Raw genomic sequence first — 20,054 nt, 5'->3', positions numbered from 1 at the left:
CGCTGCCGACAGTAGTAAATAAATAAATGAACACATGACTGCACAGAGATAAACAGGAAATACATCGTGCGCATGCATCACTTCCTGTTGGTTCGTGTGTTTCCCAGTTCCTGGATGTAAATGCTGCCCAGCTTATTGATAATGATGATAATAATGAAGCTGAAATGAGCAGCAAGGGAGCTTGTTTTATTTTGAAAAGATGAAGCTTTTCTAAGAGGAGACTGACTGGTGCATTGAATCCTACTCCATCATCAGCCCAGACAGTAAACACATTAGAATTGCAGCAAACATCATCACACATTGTTATATTCTAACTGTAAAAAACAATGGGCAATAACTTCTGCCACTATTTTGCGGAGCAGAGCCGCGAGCTGCTCAGAGCTACGCTACGGAGGCTCATGGGATTTCTTGGTTTCCCTCATCAAACTCATCAAATACACAATCCAACAACTCCAAAACGCTCTGGTGGACAAGTTGTGACCTGCACATTCACCACGCTGTGAGATAATAACACAACGTTACCAGACAGAGTTGTTTTAGAGGTAAATACATGCAAAACCGCTGATGCGCGTTGCCTTCAGGGACAGTTTTTCATCCAGCAGTCTCTGTATTTTCTCTGTATTCTGTTATTATCTCATAGCGTGGTGAATGTGCAGGTCACAACTTGTCCACCAGAGCGTTGTGGAGTTGTTGGATTGTGTATTTGATGAGTTTGATGAGGGAAACCAAGAAATCCCATGAGCCTCCGTAGTGTAGCTCTGAGCAGCTCGCGGCTCTGCTCCACCGTTCTAAAAACAGCTTGCACCGACAATTAAAGGTAACGAACCCACTGCTATGACTATAGGGATTATGGCAACGGGCCAAATTTGCCAAAATGTTGAACTATCCCTTTAACCCTTGTACTGTATATGCTTCAGTTTTCAACAACAAACATTTCTTATTTTATAATTGTTCACACTAACTCCTCCTGCAGATCCAGTGAGAGTGAGACCCAACGCTTGATTTGCTGAAACTGATGCATCAACACTTTTATGTATTCATTCATTATTCAAGTTCTTCTCATTTTGCATTGAATTATTTTGCATTTTTTTCTGGAGTCACAAGTTGTTGTTTTTTTGTTCTGTGCTCTACACATTCCTCTGTGTGCCTCCTGTCTGACTGATGTTTTTTCCACTTCCTCATTTACATGAAATTAAAGAAACCGGGTTTTTTGCAGAGTGATGATGGAAACCAGGTTGGATCGGTTGATGTAAACAGAAACCACTGCCCTCCTTCACACTGAGGGGCTGTGTCCACCAGACGCGTTTTCAGCTCTGACAGCGCTCTCAGCGCTGCTTTCCCAGCGCTTAGCGCTCTCTCTCGGCCCCTGACTCTCTCTCTTTTTCTCTCTCTCCTTCTCTGCAGGTATTGCCTTCACAGACCTACCAGTAAGTACCAACACACTCTTCCTCTGTTCACTGCTCTGTGTTGAGATGAAATGTTTGTTTTTTTTACTTTCCATAATTAATCAGGGCTGTAGGACTTGAGGCTATTTATGGAAACGGTTCACGGTTCACGTCCTTCAGAAAGTCCAAGTGTAGTCGAAGTGTTTACGCTGCGCTGGGATGGATCGGAGGCCGGGAGGCGCGTGACCTTCTGCTGTTGATCAGAGAGTCCTGTTGTCCTCCTGGGTCAAGGAAAGAAGGAAGGAAGGAAGGACAAAGCCAAAGATGGGAAGAAAGAAGGAAGGGAAAAGTGAAGGAAAGATAGAAGGAGGGAGGGAAGAGATTGGGTCAATTGGGTCAAAAAGGAAAGAAGAAGTAAGGAGGAAGGAAAAAAGGATTGTGGATAGAAGGAAAGAAAGAAAGATGGAGGGAGGGAACAGATTCGTTCAAGGAAGGAAGAAGGTAAAGAAGGAAGGGAAAAGGGAAGGAAAGGTAGAAGGAGGGAGGGAACAGATTGGGTCAAGAAGGAAGAAGTAAGGACAAAGGGAGGGAGGAAGGAAGGAAAGGGAAACGGGACAGATTCGTTCAAGGAAGGAAGAAGAGGGAAGGGAGGGAAAAAGGATTGTGGAAAGGAAAGATGGAGGGAGGGAACAGATTCGAGGAAGGAAGGAAAGAAGGGATGATGGAGGAAGGGCAGAGATTGGGTCAATTTGACCCAGAAGGACAAGCTTATTCACATTATTATATTATGTATTAGATCGCAGCAGTTTCGGCTTCATTCAGTTTTTATTTTCCTCATCGTGTCTGATCGACCTGCTGCAAACTGTCGATCCAGCAGCTGCACAAACACAGCAGAGATTATCTGCTGCTGCTGAACACGATGGAGCGTTTAGCACAACGTTTTCCTCAGGCCGTTAAGAGCTGCACGTCTTCACCCCGTCAGACACAACGACCTCCTCCTCCTCCTCCTCCTCCTCCTCCTCCGAATGGACATTAATTCTAACGGGATTCATGCATCAGAATGTGAGGGAGACCCTTTTGTTTCCTCCCCCTCCCTCCTCCTTCTGGCTCTCGGTAGCGAGTGAGAACGGAGCGCTGGCCGGCCGGTCGGTCAGTCAGTCGGCTGCGTTCAGAGAGGGAGAAGAAAATAAGAGTCTTAGCCGCCGCAACAATAATCCATTGAGCAGCAGCAGCAGAACAGGCCTGGACCGGCGCCAGACATTCATGTTCCTCCAGAGTCCTGCGCTGAAGTGCGTCACCTCGCCACCGCTGACCTTTGTGGTTATTGGACCATGACAGAGGCGACTTTAAGAGACGACACACACACACAGACACACACACACACCTTTGTCCTTGTGCAATTCTTATGGGGACAAATTGCTTTTACCAAACCTTAAGGAGTCTATGTGGAGGCAGTGATTGGCTCAGATGGATCCACACACCTGCTCGTCCCGTCGTCACATCGCGTCATCGAGGAGCTCCAGTGAAAAGAGGAAACGGCTCTTAACCCAAAAAAAACCCGAAATTGTCTTCACTTCAGCTTTTTGGCGTGTCCAACGACCATCACAGGGTTTAGATAAGTCACGTCCACAACAGAAAGAACTATGAACTCTCCCTTTTCAGTCTCGTTCGCTAGAAACGACAGCGGACAGAGTCTTTGGGCAACGTGAAACCAGAGTTTCAGTAGTTAATACCAACACCAGTGAATTTTCACAATACTCATTCGATCGTGGCTGATATATCTGATACTTGGCATTTTCATAATAATCTGTAATCTGCGTTGGATGTTTTTTTTTTTTCCCCACTGATAATAAATGTCTTTTAAAACGTTTAGCTCTGATGCAGCGAGTCACCACTCTTGGCTGTGTAACAATGTCCCACCCAAATAATATTGATGATGTATGATAAAAAAAGACCTTACATTTTTGCAGAATAACACAGATTACAAAAAGAAACAAACTGTAAACTGTATTCAGTCTAGTCCCAGGTGTGTTATCCTACATTTTGACACAAAAACCTTCATTTTTACTGCAAATTAATATTCTAAATATCGGTTATCAGTTTCCTTGATTACTAATAATCGGTATCTGTACCTGCCCTGAAAAAACCATACTGGTCGATCCCTAGTTTTTTCTTTCCTTTTTGTTTAATTTCACATTTCTATTGCACATTTTTAAGTTTCAAATTGCACATTAAGCAGGTTTATGTAAATGTACCTGGTGCTGGGGTTTGACATTTTATTGGATTTTAAGTCAATTTGATTTAAATTAATTTTATGGCAACAAATTAAATTATAATGCACATTTATCTGAAGGCTCTTTACAGGATCTTTAGTTTATTACAGAGAGAAACCCACAAACAGTTCACACAGATGTGACGCAGTATTGATCCCTGAAGGAAACGATCACCTGCTGGTGGTGTGAACGGTGTCGTGACCTCAGGGTCCACGAAAAACAAAAAAAATTACTCTTGGTAACCGGCAACATAGATTCACTACAGTTCATCTCTGTAATAAAACTCTGACTTGCAGCTGCTGTAACATGCAGCAGTCTGTCTCTCCTGTCACTAACATCTGCTGGCTGGTAAAATCCAGTTTTTTTTTAAAGGAGTAATTGCAGACAAAAGCTTGTTTCCTGAGAATTTTGTGGGTTTCCTGTTTTTCCTCTCACCGTTTCCTGTTTTGATTTATTGTTCAGATTACATCCCTTTTCCTCCGCCGTCCTTAATTCTTGTCCTCTTGTCCTCTCGTCTCGCTGCAGCCCAACCTGTACCCGACCGTGGGCCTCCAGACGCCCGGCGAGGTGGTGGATGCCAACTTCGGCCAGCACCCCTTCGTGTTCGACATCGAGGACTACATGCGGGAGTGGAGGACGAAGATCCAGGCCCAGATCGACCGCTTCCCCATCGGAGAGCGCGAGGGCGAGTGGCAGTCCATGATCCAGAAGTAAGAGAGGACGGGAAAACTGAATTATTTCCACTGTTTAAAAATGTGAACACTTTTTCTTTTGATTTCTGTTGTGAAGATGTCAGAGTCTGGTGGAAACTGGTCCAGTTCTAGTTCATATGTTGTGAGAACTCTTTGAGATGAGAAATGTGAATGTTTTCCTGATTAAAAAAAAAAAATTTAAATTACTATTAAATCAATTTGCTGACTTCAAACGGCTGAAGGAGGCGATCTGTTAACACAGAGGCCTCCGAGGACACGGCGTCACCGACACTCGCTACAACCGTCCGATCAGCAGGAAAAATGACTTTGGTAGAAGTTAAAGTCGCCTTTTACAGTAAAAGTCTTAAAGTACCTGGCATTAACTGTACTTAAGTATCCAAAATAATTTTCTGATATAAAATGTACCTTTAAAGGACAATTGCGGGCAAATTGTGGCTGTATTTTCCTAACATTTTAGGTCTAAAAGAATGAATCTGAAGATTTTCAGTTTAATTGCTCCTGTTTTGCGGTAGTTGTGTCTGTCCCCGCATCGCCACGGCAGCGATGAATGGGAGCGGATTGAAGTTCTGCTGCTTAGGCTGTTTGCATCCCTCAAAGCAGCAATGTCAGATGGCGACTCAAACATGCACTGAGAAGTTTATTTACTTCAAGCAAGCCGACATGTTTGTAAAACTAGATCTAATTCAAAGTCTCGCGCGAGACCTAAGTTGATGCACTCGGTGGGTTCACGTGCAGTCGGAAGCTCCCATGTGTGTCATAAACACAGGAATATCAACTCTTGACTGGCTTGAGGTAAATAAACTTCTGGGTGCATGTTTGAGTCGCCATCTGACGCTGTAGCTTTGAGGGATGTAAACAGCCTAACTTCAATCCGCTCCCATTCATCGCTGCCGTGGCGACAGACACAACTAACGCAAAACAGGAGCAATTAAACTGAAAATCTTCAGATTCCTTCTTTTAGACCTAAAATTTTAGGAAAATACAGCCCGGAATTGTCCTTTAAGTGTTATTTCAATGTCCCACACCCTTGAGTTTTACACAGCTGACTTGTATCATCAGAACAGACATGTCCTGTGTAGCAACATAGAAAATTGAGGATGTGATGCATCAAATTGCATCGAGATGCATCGTATAATTTAATCGTAATCTAATCGTGAAGCCAGCGAAGATGCAACACCTCTACAGATTAAAACAACATTAATTTTACAAACTTAGCTGGTTTTATACCGACAGAGAAACGACTTCACTAGTTGTTTGCAGCTCAGTGAACTGAAGTTGTTTTAGTGACTTTACTAAACTGTTGTTTTACACTGTTGTCGGTTTTTACACAGTTTTAGATTTGTTTTGTTTTTTGATGACATGATCTCTGAATGCCAGCTTCTATAACTATTCAGCAGTGAGGGTGTATCTGTGTCATATTTTAGGAAGTCGGCTCATATGTCGGTCGTTATTATCGAGCCGAGAGCCGAGACCGGAGGAAGCTTCTGGTTGTGTAGGTGACAGGAAGTCGCTGCAGGAGTGAAAACTGTTGGGACTGAGGTTTCTCTTCATGCTGTGCCCTGATGGGATTAGCACTCTGTTGCTATGATTACTTGTCCAGAATGGATTTAATCTCCATTTGATGGGGATTGGGGTTGAGGGTGGGCAGGAGGGAGGGAGGGGGGGTCACAGGCTGCAGCAGAAACATGGGAGTGAGAACAGGAAGTTTTTAAGTTCAGGTCACATCAAGAGTCAAACAGTGAAGTGATGATTTCCCCGGTCACACTCCTAAAACACTTAAATTGATCATCCTGTTTATCGCAACTTGATTTTGGAGATTCATTTGTGTATTTTATGAATTAAATTGTACTCGGAGAGTGAAATTGTAACAGTAAAGAGAAGTCAGACAGGTGAAGAGACCAATTAGTCCGGGAGCAAGCCAACAACACTGTGCTACAAAGGCAAAGTGCAGTATCTGTAAAAATGCCAAACTGAGAAAAACAGCTTTTTGTGTTTTTCTTTGTCAGGTTTAAGCATCAAATTATGAATAACTACCAAGTCTATAGTTGATTAGATAAAGGTGGACTCAATTAAATGTATTTTGTAGTTTGTCTTTCTGACCAATTTTAACCTTTTTATGGCAGATACTGCACTTTTGCCTTGGTTTTGGTGCAGATACTGAACTTCGCCTTGGTTTCACAGTGCTTTTTTTGAATGGACAGCAAAATAAAAAGTCCAATAACTCTGGAAATTTTAGCAGTACCAATATCAAATTCATCAGATTGAAGAGAATATATACACTTTTGATTGGTCAAAAAAAGAAGAAAAAAAGGAGATACTGCACTTTGCCTTTGTAGGGCAGAACGGCCGAGTCATGGACAGGAAACAAAGACCGACTACATGATTATGACCCCAAACCGTGCGTCCATTGTGAGGCTCAGTTTACAAAGTGACTTCCTGCTTCTGTTGCAGCCGTCTGCACCGTGACGTGACTGTGTTTTAAAGTCTGAGAACGAGACGCCGTTTAATCTCAAACTGAAGTGGTTCAGATGATCTGGATCCTGTCTCGGTGTCTGACTCCTCGTGTGTCTTGCCCCAAACTTTAGAAAAATAACTTGGTAAAGTCGTTTTTGTTCAGTTGTAACGAAGCAAATTATGTAACGTGACATGGATTTATTCATCTCTGTACTTCTAATCTCTTGTTTATGACAGATAAGACTACGCAAATATACACATGGTAACATGGTAGATGATAAATAACGTTATCCACCGCTCCATGGATTGATTTCTCACCAGCTTCGTCAAACGCACATGGAGGAGAGGAGGGTTAGAGACACAGAGGAGGAGACACCAGACTTGCATATTAGTTCCCCTTCAAATATTGATCCAGCTTGACTCAGTTTATGTTGAATTTAACTGGTTTGTGAGTTAATTTGGTCGTTAAACTAAGTTGTGATGGAAATAAAACCAGGAAAACCCTCGAAATCGTCATCTACTGCAACACTGAGCCTGAACTCTCTGCACTGACCTGGTTTTCTGGTTTTCTACTTTAACTGCTCTTTAAAACGATTTCATCTTCGTCTGAGTCACAAATGTCAAATGTGTAATAATTATTATAACCTTTTACTGAACACACCTGTAAAACAGTCACAGTGTCGAACCTCGTCAGGCAGCAACAGACCTGAAACCAGCTCTTCCAGTCGCTGATCGTCAGACCGGCAGGATTTAAGCCTCAAGTTAAAGATCTGATTCATTCAAATTCAAAATCATTTATTAGTCTCCCGTGGGAGAAATTTCTCTCGGACAAGAGCAGTGCTGCTTCACAACAAGACAAAAACAGTACAAAAGAACAGCTGCAAAAAGTACTAAAAACATAAAATAAAATCCTAAAGTGCAATATGCCTCAGAGAGTAGAGAGTGACAGATGTACAGTCACACAAGCATTCATACACATCACACAAGCTGCTCATTCATAAGTTTAATGGACAGTGGGATGAACGAGTTTTTGAGGCGGTTGTGCCTGCACAGAGGGACTCGGTATCTCCTACCTGAATTTAAGAGCACATATTCAGGGAGAAGTGCGTGCATTGAATCTGTTAGAATAGAGTTTGCCAGCCTAATGGTGGCCGATTAGACTCAAACAACAACAAAACATTGCTCAAACAATAGTTAAAGAATAAAGATTTTATCGGTTTGTTTATAGTTGTTTCTGTGTCTGATCGGTGTGTGTGTTATTTCTGCTTCTCCCGTCAGGATGGTGGCTTCCTACCTGGTGCACCACAGCTACTGCGCCACGGCCGAAGCCTTCGCCAAATCCACCGACCAGGCCGTACACGAGGAGCTGGCCTCCATCAAAAACCGACAGAGTGAGTCGCTCCCGTCTGCTGGCTGTGGTCACAAGCAAAACTGAAATATTATTATAATATTATTCTTATTTATTTATTTTTCTCTCTTTTACTTTTATTTATATCTGTGTGCCTCAAGATGCACCATCAGGGACTCTTTTAAAGACTATTTAGATTTATTTTGCACTTTTACACAAGTAAAAGGAACAATTTGGTCATTTACAGTCATGGAAGAGGCGAAAACTTAAAGAGCTTATTAGATGCCTCCATTTATAGCTGACGATAAAATGAATTGATGTCATACATAAAATAAAGCAGAACATAAAGATGAACAATCAGAAATATATAAATCATAATAAAAGGAAGATTATCATAGGGAAATTACACAAACAAAAAAATAGTTTTAAGGCGACGACACAAAGAAAGTAAGTGTGTGTCTTGTCATTACTTGTTTGCTCTGTGATGAAGCAGGAACTCAGACTGTTTCCATGTCTCTGTATCACGCTGCTCTCAATAAAAATAAATATTATTGTAATGAAATCTCCTTTTCCCAACGCGCATCACCTTGTTGAACCTTGTGTTTCCCGTGCGTGTGTGTGCGTGCAGAGATCCAGAAGCTGGTGTTGTCAGGCAGAATGGGCGAGGCCATCGAGACGACCCAGCAGCTCTACCCCAACCTCCTGGAGAGGAACCCAGACCTTCTCTTCATGCTCAAGTGAGACCACGGCTCAGTTCCAGTCTCTCTCTTCCTCTTTCAGGGTTCCCACGCGGCCTGGAAAACCTGGAAAATGGTTGGCTACCGTACTTTCCGGACTATAAGCCGCCACTTTTTTCCCCCGCCCCGGTGTCCCAGCTCTCGTCTCTGCACACTGCGACACAAACACGTTCCGTAACCCGTAATCTTTTGTTTATGACGGTTAAGACTACACAAACACACACGTCGTAACATCGTATACGTTATGTAACGTTATCCACCGCTGATTTTTCGCCGGCTTCGTTGTAAATGGACGAGAGGAGCGTAACCAGAACAGTGGAAAAACGAGCGGACTTGCATAGTTCCCTACTGTCTTTCTGTGTTTATCTTATGTTACAACATGAAAACCTGCAGCTTATATTCAAGTGCGGCCTATATATATGTATTTTCTTTTAAAATTTAGCTGGTGCGGCTTATACTCAGGTGCGCTCTATAGTCCGAAAAGTACGGTAATTTTCCAGTCCTGGAAAACACATGGAAAATTTGAAATAAAAAAAGAAGTAAAATGTCCTGGAAAAGCTTGAGTTGTCCTGGAAAAATTATTTATCACATTATGACATCAGCTATTAGAGCTCTGCTTGACTTCTTCAGACCCCACCAAGGATTTATTTTCCAAAGAAAACTGTCGACTTTGAGTTGCTGAGTGTTTCAGTGTTGGACCTGTTGTCTCCTCTGCTGAGTGGCAGATAGAGGAGCTGAAGTGGCCTGGTTTAAAAACAAAAACAACATGTTTGTGTTGTTCTATGATAAATTTGTCATCATTTCAAGAGTCAGAGCCACAGACTGCACATCTTTAAGTCAGACTTCTGGGGCTGAGAGAGGAATAAACATAGAAACAACCTGGTTAAATGAACAAAATAAGGTGCAACTGTCTCCACAGCCTGAACAGGACTGAGGATGTTCAGTGTTTGGTCTGATAAACTTGTCTGTCAGACGGTAGCAGCTGAAAACGTCCTGGACAATGATTTAGAAAAGAGTGGCAGCCCTGTCTTTGACTTCATTGTATCTGATGGGAGGCTTCAGGCTGATGTTGTAGAGGCTGATCGACGTAGGCTGGAGGTTTCACTCAGGTTGGATGGGAAACGTCCAGCTGAGTGAGGAAACTGTTGATCATGAATGGAAGAAACTTTATGATCTCATCATCATCTTTTGCTCTCTCTCTCTGTCTCTTCTTCCTTTCCTCCATCTCTTCCTGTTTCTTTGTTCACTCTGTCCTCTCCTCCTTCATCATCTCCTCCTCCGTTTCCTCCTCCTCCTCAGGGTGAGACAGTTCATCGAGATGGTGAACGGGACGGACAGCGAGGTGCGGTGTCTGGGAGGTCGCAGCCCAAAGTCTCAGGACATTTACCCCGGCTCCCCCCGGCCCTTCAGCAGCCCCAGCCACAAAGCCAGCAGCTCCCAGCCCTACCTCACAGGTACGGCCACATCTGCTCACATCTGGAGGGAAAGGCCGCTTTTAGTTATATAGCACATTTCATACCAAGGGGCGACTCGATGAGCTTTACATAAAAACACAACATTTAACAGTAAGAACTGAAAACAGGAAAAAAAAAAAAAACAACATAAAAACTTATTTTTTTTAAAAAATTAGAATGAAAAGAACAATGGTAAAAATTGGAAACATAAAGCATTCAATTAAAAGCAAGAAAAAAGAATAAAAGAAAGTACGGAAAAGAGCAAAAGAGAGAGATCGATTATAATCTATTATAAAATTAATCGTCAAGTATTTTGAGTTTGAGTTGTTTTTTTAAGAAAAAAAGTCCAAATTCTCTGATTTCAGCTTCTTAAATGTGAATATTTCTGGTTTCTTTGTTCCTTTATGACAATAAACTGAGTCTCTCTTTGGTTTGTGGACAAAACAAGACATTTGAGGACGTCGTCTGGTGGTTTGAGAAACAATGATTGATGTTTTTCAACATTTTTTAACATTTTATTGACGGAACAACGAATCGATTAATAGTTTAAATAATCAACAGATGAATCGATAATGAAAATAATCGTTAGTTGCAGCTCTAGAAATATGCTAATCACAAGGTGCGTTTCCATCAGCTGTTTAGATGCGCATCGAGATGTATCGCATCGGAAAATGATGATGGAAACGCCGTGATTCGCATTAAAATCCCCTGATTCGCACAAAATGAAATACGCTCGCTATGGCCGGGTTTTGGTTGATTCGAATGGGATGGAAACAGCTGTATGCGAATCAAGTGTGACGTAGCGCACTTTCACCCCATCTGCTCCCATGTTTGCAGTTCACTCACAAGACAACATCAGGGTTTCCACTGTCACACAACAGTTAATTAATTGTGGCGCATTGCCACGGCAAAATAAAAGCCCCCACACACCTTCATATGTGATGACTGCACAGTTCTTCATAGTTCCTCCTCAGTAAAAACCAAACTTATCAACCAGCGAATCCAGCGTTTATCATTAATAAAGTCTGGGGCGGCGCAACTCTCTCTCTCTCTCTCTCTCTCTCTCTCTCTCTCTCTCTCTCTCTCTCTCTCCCACACACACACACACACACACGGATCGCGTTATGACGGTAATAAACATATGCGCTAAATCACGCTAATGTGTTCAAATCAGACCGTCCGGCCGTCCGGCCGGGAGGGGGGGGGGTGCAAAGTCCGTAGATGGAAACACACATGATTCGAATTTCTTTTAATGCGCATTTCCCAGTAATGCGAATCACTTTGGATGGAAACATGGCTACTGTCACACGCAGCTTTGATCTGTCTGTCTCACTGGTCAGCTTTGTGTCTGTCGCTCTCGTCCTCAGGGTTCGACAGCAACTGCTGTAACGGTGTGACGTCCAATAAGAGCCACAGCTCCTCCCCTCACAGTCACAAGCCCTGCCCCCCCGGCTCTGGCTCCGCCCCCCCGGCGTCCGACGTCAGCATCAACGGGAGCCGCAGCCAACAGCCGCTCACCAGGTAACGACAGACACAGGACGTTACAGACCTAAAACAACCATGTTCACAGTCTGAGAGTAGATTAAATAACAAAACGAACAAACTCTTGTTCTCTTTTTCTCACTGTTTGTTCACTTCATTTATATACAGACAGAAACAGAAACAGACACTAAAGAGATGAAATGTTGTTAGGTTTCCTTCCTCTTCTCTCTTTTCTCTCATCCTTCGAGGGCTCATTCAATAAACTTCACATCCAGCAACCAATCAGGACGAGGAATCATGTGGCCGTCACAGTTGACACAGATTCTTTATTTCATCTTTCATCATTTTTTTCCAAGTTAAAGCAGAACAATGCAAGTCGGCCGGAAATAGCTCGCTCCTTCGTTGGTTTCTCTTTTTTTCCCTCTCCGGAGCTCCCCCACAGTTCTGGGAGGCACATGTCACTGTCGTAAAAAAAAAAAAACTCGCCGCCGCCACCTCCTCCACCCCCCCTACACGTGCTTGTGTTTACTGCTGTTTGCTAAGCCCTGCTAACACCGAGCTAACGCTAACGCTATGCTAACACGGAGCTAACGCTAACACGGAGCTAACGCTAATACAGCCACACACAGGCACAAAGACACAAAGACACAAAGACACAGACATACACACACAGGAATAAAGGTTCCAAAACGCGAAGGTGTGTGTGTGTGTGTGTCATGATGTATTACATTATCTTATAAAGACCCATGGTGTGTGTATCTGTGTTAGCATTAGCTCCCCGTTAGCCACAAGCTGAACTTCATCAGTAAACATTTCATGTTTCCATGGTTTCCTCCGACTTTCCGAACTCAAACCAATCACGATTCGTGACATGCATGACGTCATGTGCGTTCTTATCTCGTACTGCCGTAAGGCAGTTTCTCGCGATACTTCTATCCATTGACGAGATTTGTAACACCGAGACGGACGACTGATCTTGCAAGTGCGGTTTTCAGCCAGTGGGGGGGGTGAGCGCATTGGCCTAGACCCCATTCACTTCATAACAGGTCACTCAACCATCACAGTGACTCTGAGCCACAATAATTACAGCCCAAATCCTGCATAGTTCCGCTTTAAGGTTCTTTAGTGTGATATATTTTACATATATACATAAAAAAAAAAGTATATTACTAACTGAAACATCTTAATACAGTGTTTTTCAACCTTGGGGTCGAGCCTGAAAGGTCTAATAGTTGATAAAAGAAATATTTTATATTGTTAAAAATATGATTAAAAACACACAATCTTAAACAACTGTATCTATACTTTCACTTTCTCTAATATAAATCGAGTTTAAATAAATAAATAAATGCAGCAAATAAAAATATCTGAGCTGGTGCATCTTGATTGTCGGCCGCGATCACGTGCAGTTAAAAATTTGTGATGTCAAAATGGGGTCATGGGCTAAAAAAGGTTGAGAACAACTGTTTTAATAAGTGGAAGCAGCTTGAAGGAAGGAAGTCGTTGATGCTGCTTCAGTAGTTTATCTCCTGTTCTTGTTCTTGTTCTTGCTCATCTGATAAAGTGACATGTAAACTTCTCTTTACGCTAGATTGAGTCAAAGTGAAATGGTGTTTCTGTCACAGCGATGTGGAGTCAGAACATCTGAGGTCATGTGACTCGTGTGTCTCTCCTCAGTAACGACGTGGACATGGAGGTCGACCACTTCACCAACGGAGTGACAGAATCGTCTTCGAACGGTTTCCTGAACGGCAGCTCCAAACACACCGCCGAGCCCGACGACTGCGACGCGGACATGGGTGAGTCATGTCTCTCCGGCTTTAAAAGGATAGTTCAACATTTTCGCAAATTTCTTCTCTCACCATAATCCCTGTAGTCACAGCAGTAGGTTCGTTACCTTTAATTATCGGTGCATGTTGTTTTGAGATCGGCGGAGCAGAGCCGTGAGCTGCTCAGAGCTACGCTACGGAGGCTCATGGGATTTCTTGGTTTCCCTCATCAAACTCATCAAATACACAATCCAACAACTCCACAATGCTCTGGTGGACAAGTTGTGACCTGCACATTCAATACACTATGAGATAATCATGTAACATTATGAGACCGAGTTGTTTTGGAGGCAAATGCAGCCGGAACTACATTCAGACACGGCCGCTGGGCGGAGTAGTTCAGAGTATTTGCTTCATGTGTTGTAATGTTACATAATTATACGTTATTATCTCAGCCTTTTGGAGTTGTTGGATTGTGTATTTGATGAGTTTGATGAGGGACAGGGGACCTGTACCGTTCACCTCCATTGTGTTCACTGAGCAGCTCACGTCTCTGCCCCGCCGATCTCAAAACAACATGCACCGACAACTAAAGGTGACAAACCTTCACCTAGGATGCCAAAATGTTGAACTATCCCTTTAAATACCTTGTTTCTGTAACTGCACCGTCACGTTAAACCGACATCTTGGCCCTTTTTCCTGCCGTGTTCCTGCAGAGGTGGAGTCTGCTCAGTCCAAGAGGCAGCTGTGCGGCGGCAGCCAGGCCGCCATCGAGAGGATGATCCACTTCGGCCGCGAGCTGCAGAGCATGAGCGAACACCTGCGCCGAGAGTGTGGCAAGAACTCCGCTAACAAGAAGATGCTCAAGGTAACACACACACACACACAGAGCAGTAAGTTTACTCAGCCCACGCTGCGTAAACACGTTGTTTAATTTGACTGTTTTTCCAGAGCAGACGAAGCTCCTGTAGCTGTTTGTGTTCAGTCACAAACATTTATCAGCCACTCGCTTCTTGTTTCTTTTTTAAGTCAACTACACAAACATGAGTCAAGCATCAGTTTTCATGTTCAGTCATCTTGTGTGGCACCCGGTCGCAGCATCGACACTGAGCCCAGAGAGTCTTAAACCACACATAGGTGGTGAAAAGCATCTTGGGTAATGTAAACAGCTCGTACCTGAGGTGGAAATGCAGTGTTGCTATAGTTAAACATAGTGAGTATTTATTATTGTCTCTTTATGAAGCTCAGGGAAGAAATAAAATCTGAGATCTGATCAGAGTGAAGTGAAGTTTTTCACGATTTTATTTAAAAAGTTAACAAAAAACAAAAAATGTTTCTATATTTTAGATTTATTACATGTAGAGTTAAATATTTCAGCTCATAAAGTCAAACTAGAGTTTGTTTAATTAACTGTTCACACAGTGTAAATACCTGGTGTCACCATCCTGAACCTGAATCTCTGATCGTCTTCTTCCCCATGAACGACCACATTTAAAACAGCTGGGACCAGTTCAGGGGTCGACAATATAAATGGCCCGGAGGTACTTTTACAACCGTCAGGGTCACCAGAACGCTCCACCGGGCCAGTGAAAAATAATGCCTTGTAAAAAATGTAATAAATCTAATTTCACATGAATTCCCTGTGGTTTTAAATAATTTCGGTGAAATCGTCTCGGTAACTACCGCTAACACAGTGTTACGAGATCCCGACCCGATCAAAGAGACATCTACTTTCTGTGCGCAGCGAGCGCTGTACTTGGGGTTATTGTGGGAATTTGGTTTGGGACCAATCAAAGTAGAGAACTGGGTGCTGATCCCTAGTGATGACAATAGTAACCGTGGTGATGGCGCCCTGTGCTCTCCTCCTGCAGGACGCCTTCAGCCTGCTGGCCTACTCGGACCCCTGGAGCAGCCCGGTGGGCTACCAGCTGGACGCCATCCAGAGAGAACCGGTCTGCTCCACCCTCAACAGTGCAATACTAGGTGGGTTCAGCACCAACCGCTTCCAACCGGTTCATTACAGCATTTATTAAGAGTCAGGGGACGATTATAATATCTGTTCTCCTCTTCTTCCTCCTCCTCTTCCTCTTTTTCCTCCTTCCTCCTCCTCCCTTCTTCCTCTTCCTCCCCCTCCTCTTCTTCCTCCTCTTCCCTCCTCTTCCTCTTCCTCCTCTTTCCTCTTCCTCCTCCTCCCTCCTCTTCCCCCTAATCCCTCCTCCTTCCTCTTCCTCCTCCACCTCCTCCCTTCTTCCTCTTCCTCCCTTTCTCCTCCCTCCTCTTCCTCCCTCCTTCCTTTTCCTCCCCCTCCTCTTCTTCCTCCTCCTCCCTCCTCTTCCTCTTCCTCCTTCCTCCTCCTCCTCCTCCCTTCTTCCTCTTCCTCCCCTTCCTCTAATTCCTCCTCTTTTCTCCTCCCTTCTCTTCCTCCTCTCCTCCTCCTCTTTCCTCCTCCCTTCTCTTCCTCCTCCTCCCTCCTCTTCTTCCTCTCCCTCCTCCCCCTCCTCTTCCCCCCCCCCTCCCCCCCCCCCACAGAGACTCACAACCTGCCTAAGCAGCCCCCCCTGGCCCAGGCCGTGGGTCAGGCCGCCCAGTGCCTCTCCATCATGGCTCGGACTGGCAGCGGCTCCTGCGCCTTCGCCTCCGTGGACGATTACCTGCACTAGCCCCGTGCGCACACACACACAGACACACACACAGACGCTGCGAACCTGTCCAGACACGCCCCCCTCCCCCGCCCTAACCCCCCCACCTCCTCCTCCTCCTCCTCCTCCTCCTCCATCAGTGTAGTCCTATAATCTGAGGAGACGCTCTCTCTGCACGACGACAGCTAGTGGAACCAACTCACTCGCTTCTTGTTCTGCTTTTTACAACAAAAAAAACCCACCACCACCACGACGAGGACCCGGGAGGCGTTTCTGGGCAGATCTACGGACACACACACACACACACACAACTTACATTTAAAACACACACACACACACACACACACACAGACACACACACAACTTACATTTAAAACACACACACACACAGACACGTCACCTCCCTTTCCATGGTAAATATGAAATCTCGCCTCCTCCCTGGTTGAGCTCCTCCTCCCTGCAGCCAGGAGGAGCCGACCTGAAGACACTCGGACGAGCCAGACTCACCTGGACTCAGCACAGTTGCCCCACGACCCCCCCACCCCCCACCACCCGTATACCTGCGGATGGGGGGGTGGAGGGGCATTAAAGCCAGGGGCAGCAGACAGAACTGGCAGATTTCCCTGGTTAAACAAACACAAGGAAGATACAACAACGACGACTACGACGACAAAACAGCAAAAGAAAACAGACGAGCGACCGCCGCGGTCCCTGTAAGCCTGGTGAACCCTCGCCAGGTAGAGACACACACACACACACACACACACACGCTAACAGACAGGATCCAGAGGCTCTGTTACAGCCGACCCCCCCTCCCTCCCTCCTCCACCTGCACCTCCTTCCTCCTCCTCTTCCTCCTCCTCCACTGACTTCAGGACATCGGCGGACATTCATGTGACGCATGTGGACTCGGGACTTTGTAGAAGAAGCAGAAGAAGCCGCAGAAGAAGCCGGAGAGAAATCTACAGTCTCGTCTCATCGTTCCCTGTTTTTAAACTTCTTCTGTTTCATTTCCTGGTTTTGTTTTAGTTTTTGTTTTGTTTTTTGTTTTGTTTTTCATGGGTGAGGAGGCGTGGTGACCTGGCTCTTGTTTTGTTTTTAGTTTCTCCAGGTTTACAAGGCACGGTGCAGACGACGACGACGATGATTATTATTATTATTATTGTATTATTGTATTATTGTTATTCTAATTATCATTATATTGATTATTGTTACTTGCATTCACAGTATATTTGTTGAGCGCCAGCAAGAGCAAGTTCCCCCAACTTATTATTATTATTATAATTATTATAATTATTATAATAAAGGTCCCGATTCCACCGACTCCCAGTGACGAGCGTGTGTACATGTTAACGTTTATATATGACTTTAACAAAATGGAATTATATCAATAGAGCGAGATATTTAGTTATGAAATGACAGGACATTTTTGAAAAGACAAAAAAAACACACACAAAAAAAAAAACTACAATCCTTTAATGCTTTGTACTGACATCAGTGACCCTGACGCGTGCTGGTTGTTTCTAGTCCGCAGGCTTTTTGTTCGTTTGTTCTGTTTTTTTCCTGTTGTGTGGACTCCAGGGTTCCTCGTGGGTTTGACCACTTCACTTCCTACAAAAAACAATAAAAAAAAAACGACTCTCAGGTGCTGAGACGCTAAAAATTTCCCACGTGGTGTTCGTGGTCGCTGTGAAGGAAGGATACGCGGCTCTTTTACCGCCGACCCTGACACTGAAAAAACGTTGTGCTATAACCCCCCCATGCCCCCCCCAGTCCTCGAGCTGCACATCAGGGTCGATGCAAACTTTGTTCATCCTTTATTTTTGTATCGATATCGCCGCTGATTCTTGACTCATAAACCAACAAAACAGCCTGGAGCTCATGTTTCCCCTTATTGCCCCCCCCCCGACCCCCACCGGGCCTTAATCAACAGGTGGACCTCCATATGTTTGTTCTTTATTCAGACCACCCACCTGTTGTTGTGTTTTGTGATTTTTAAAGTTGAACTGGAATTCAAATTCTTCTGGTCCTTCAGCAAACTCCTGCTGTTGGTTTTTTGTTTTGGTTTTTTTAGTCTGTGAGCGGAAAACGACAGAAAAACTTAAAGCAGACGTTTTATTTTAAATATTCCAGTCTTGACCTTCTTTTCCCTCTTCAACAAGTCACATTGGAGCTGGTTATCAGCTGTTCGTCCTCCATAAGAAAACCGGTCATAGTGAGAAACTTCAGGTGTAAAAAAAACAGCAAAAATAAATACATGAATAGATACAAACCCCAAAACTGCAAGTCTTTTAAAAATGAGAATTTTAATTTCAGTTCAACTTTAACATTGCACAGTCTTTAAGTTTTCCGTTGATTTGATCCCAATCGTCGACTTAAGTAACATTAACTTATGAAAAGTTCCACCTGTCTCATACTTTACCCATGAACGATCCTCTATCACCAGCTTTTTAGGGTTTGTTTTGTTTTTTTGTTAGTTTGTTTCTTTACCAGTTCCTCCTCCGGCCTCGATGGGACAAATACGACAAGAAAAAGGAAAAAACCAACATAAAAACATCAGTATTGTTCACTGCACTGTGACTGCCACTGTCAAAAACAAAGAACCAAATAGTTGAGGAAGTGACTCCTTCGCAGCCGAGACTTCTGCTGAAAACGCCACCTCCATCTTTCTCCTCGTTTTTTTTCTTTTCTTTTTCTAACCCAAGGGTCCAGAGTTGACATTTCTCCTCATGGTGGGACAGAGATTTCCTGTACCTTGGTTGGTTTCTCGCTTTTTTTTTTTCTTTCCTTCTTTTACTCTCCATTTGTTTTTGTTTTTTTGGGTTGTTTTTTTTCCTGGATCGCAAGCAGTCACGGCATCGTTTAGAAAATTTCTTAGACAAAGTGTCTGTTGTCTCTTTCTGAGTAAGGTCTGAAACCTATGCATGCCATAGTAAAGTGGTGGTAAGATCAAGTTAGATGTCTTCTTCTTCTTTTCTTCTTTTTGTTTCTCCTTCTTTTTTAGCCAGTTCACGGTGTATAAGGAAGATGTCAACCAGTAAGTTGTCCACTGCTGACTGTGTGTCCATTTGGAGAAAAAAAAATGTGCAATTTGTGTGAGGGTGAAAAGATTTATATTAAAATATGACAAATGATGATCCGACTTGTGTGGGTGCTGCGTGAGGCCTGGGGCTGCCCGTCTGCTGTCTGTCATATACCCGTCACTGGGTTTATCTACAGAGAAAGTTGATTTCCACAATGAAAAAACTCTAAAATCTGACCTGAAAGTCAAATGCTGCACATGGGAGATTCATAAATGCTTCAAAACAAAGTTATACTTAACAAACAAAACAAGAAATAGCTTAAAATGACATCAAGTTAGAATAAAACTTGATCCCAAAAAAGGAAGATGAAGATGTTTGTGGAGAAATGTTTGTCCTGACTGTCATGACACTTTGAAGCCTTAAAAAAAACTCCACCTTAAAACCCCATACCAGCTGATGATGGTCATTCCTCAACCAATATATGCTCCTCATATATTCCAGTAGTAATATATCAGTGGTAAAATAATATTGGTTGGATGTCAGAACGTTTTTTTGTCCAAAAACTAAAAAACGTACAAACCCAGAATTGGTTTTACTTTAATTTACTTAGTTGTTGCTGGAAAAAAAAATCTTAAAAGTTGTAAATAACGAGGTTCAACAATTACAAACACATAAAAAAAAGTTTTGAGACTCAAATTTGTTGTCTGCCCAAACACACACAACCATCCCCCACTAACCCCAGAAGATAAGTTCAAAGTTATAGAACAACATATACGT

General features: G+C 43.5%; 2 protein-coding genes across 2 annotated transcripts in view; both read left to right on the top strand.

The window, feature by feature from the left end:
* ranbp9 (RAN binding protein 9) overlaps nucleotides 1-16,477 on the top strand; it is a 29,282-nt gene extending 12,805 nt beyond the window's left edge. Inside the window, exons 5-14 of the mRNA XM_085805439.1 lie at nucleotides 1,405-1,427; nucleotides 4,184-4,368; nucleotides 8,104-8,216; nucleotides 8,802-8,910; nucleotides 10,210-10,364; nucleotides 11,732-11,885; nucleotides 13,524-13,645; nucleotides 14,332-14,483; nucleotides 15,487-15,598; nucleotides 16,145-16,477. Of these exons, the coding sequence (XP_085661565.1) occupies nucleotides 1,405-1,427; nucleotides 4,184-4,368; nucleotides 8,104-8,216; nucleotides 8,802-8,910; nucleotides 10,210-10,364; nucleotides 11,732-11,885; nucleotides 13,524-13,645; nucleotides 14,332-14,483; nucleotides 15,487-15,598; nucleotides 16,145-16,275 (1,256 nt within the window). The 3' untranslated portion in view covers nucleotides 16,276-16,477. The remainder of the gene's footprint in view (nucleotides 1-1,404; nucleotides 1,428-4,183; nucleotides 4,369-8,103; nucleotides 8,217-8,801; nucleotides 8,911-10,209; nucleotides 10,365-11,731; nucleotides 11,886-13,523; nucleotides 13,646-14,331; nucleotides 14,484-15,486; nucleotides 15,599-16,144) is intronic.
* Nucleotides 1-20,054, top strand: part of LOC146969927 (tripartite motif-containing protein 16-like) — a 279,242-nt gene that overhangs the window by 194,982 nt on the left and 64,206 nt on the right. The window lies entirely within an intron of this gene.

This window comes from Trachurus japonicus, chromosome 17, assembly GCF_045865225.1.
Source record: "Trachurus japonicus isolate A0001 chromosome 17, Traja_1.0".
Taxonomy (NCBI): Eukaryota; Metazoa; Chordata; class Actinopteri; order Carangiformes; family Carangidae; genus Trachurus; species Trachurus japonicus.
Note: the sequence above shows the minus strand (reverse complement) of the source record. Positions and strands in the feature narration are given on the sequence as shown.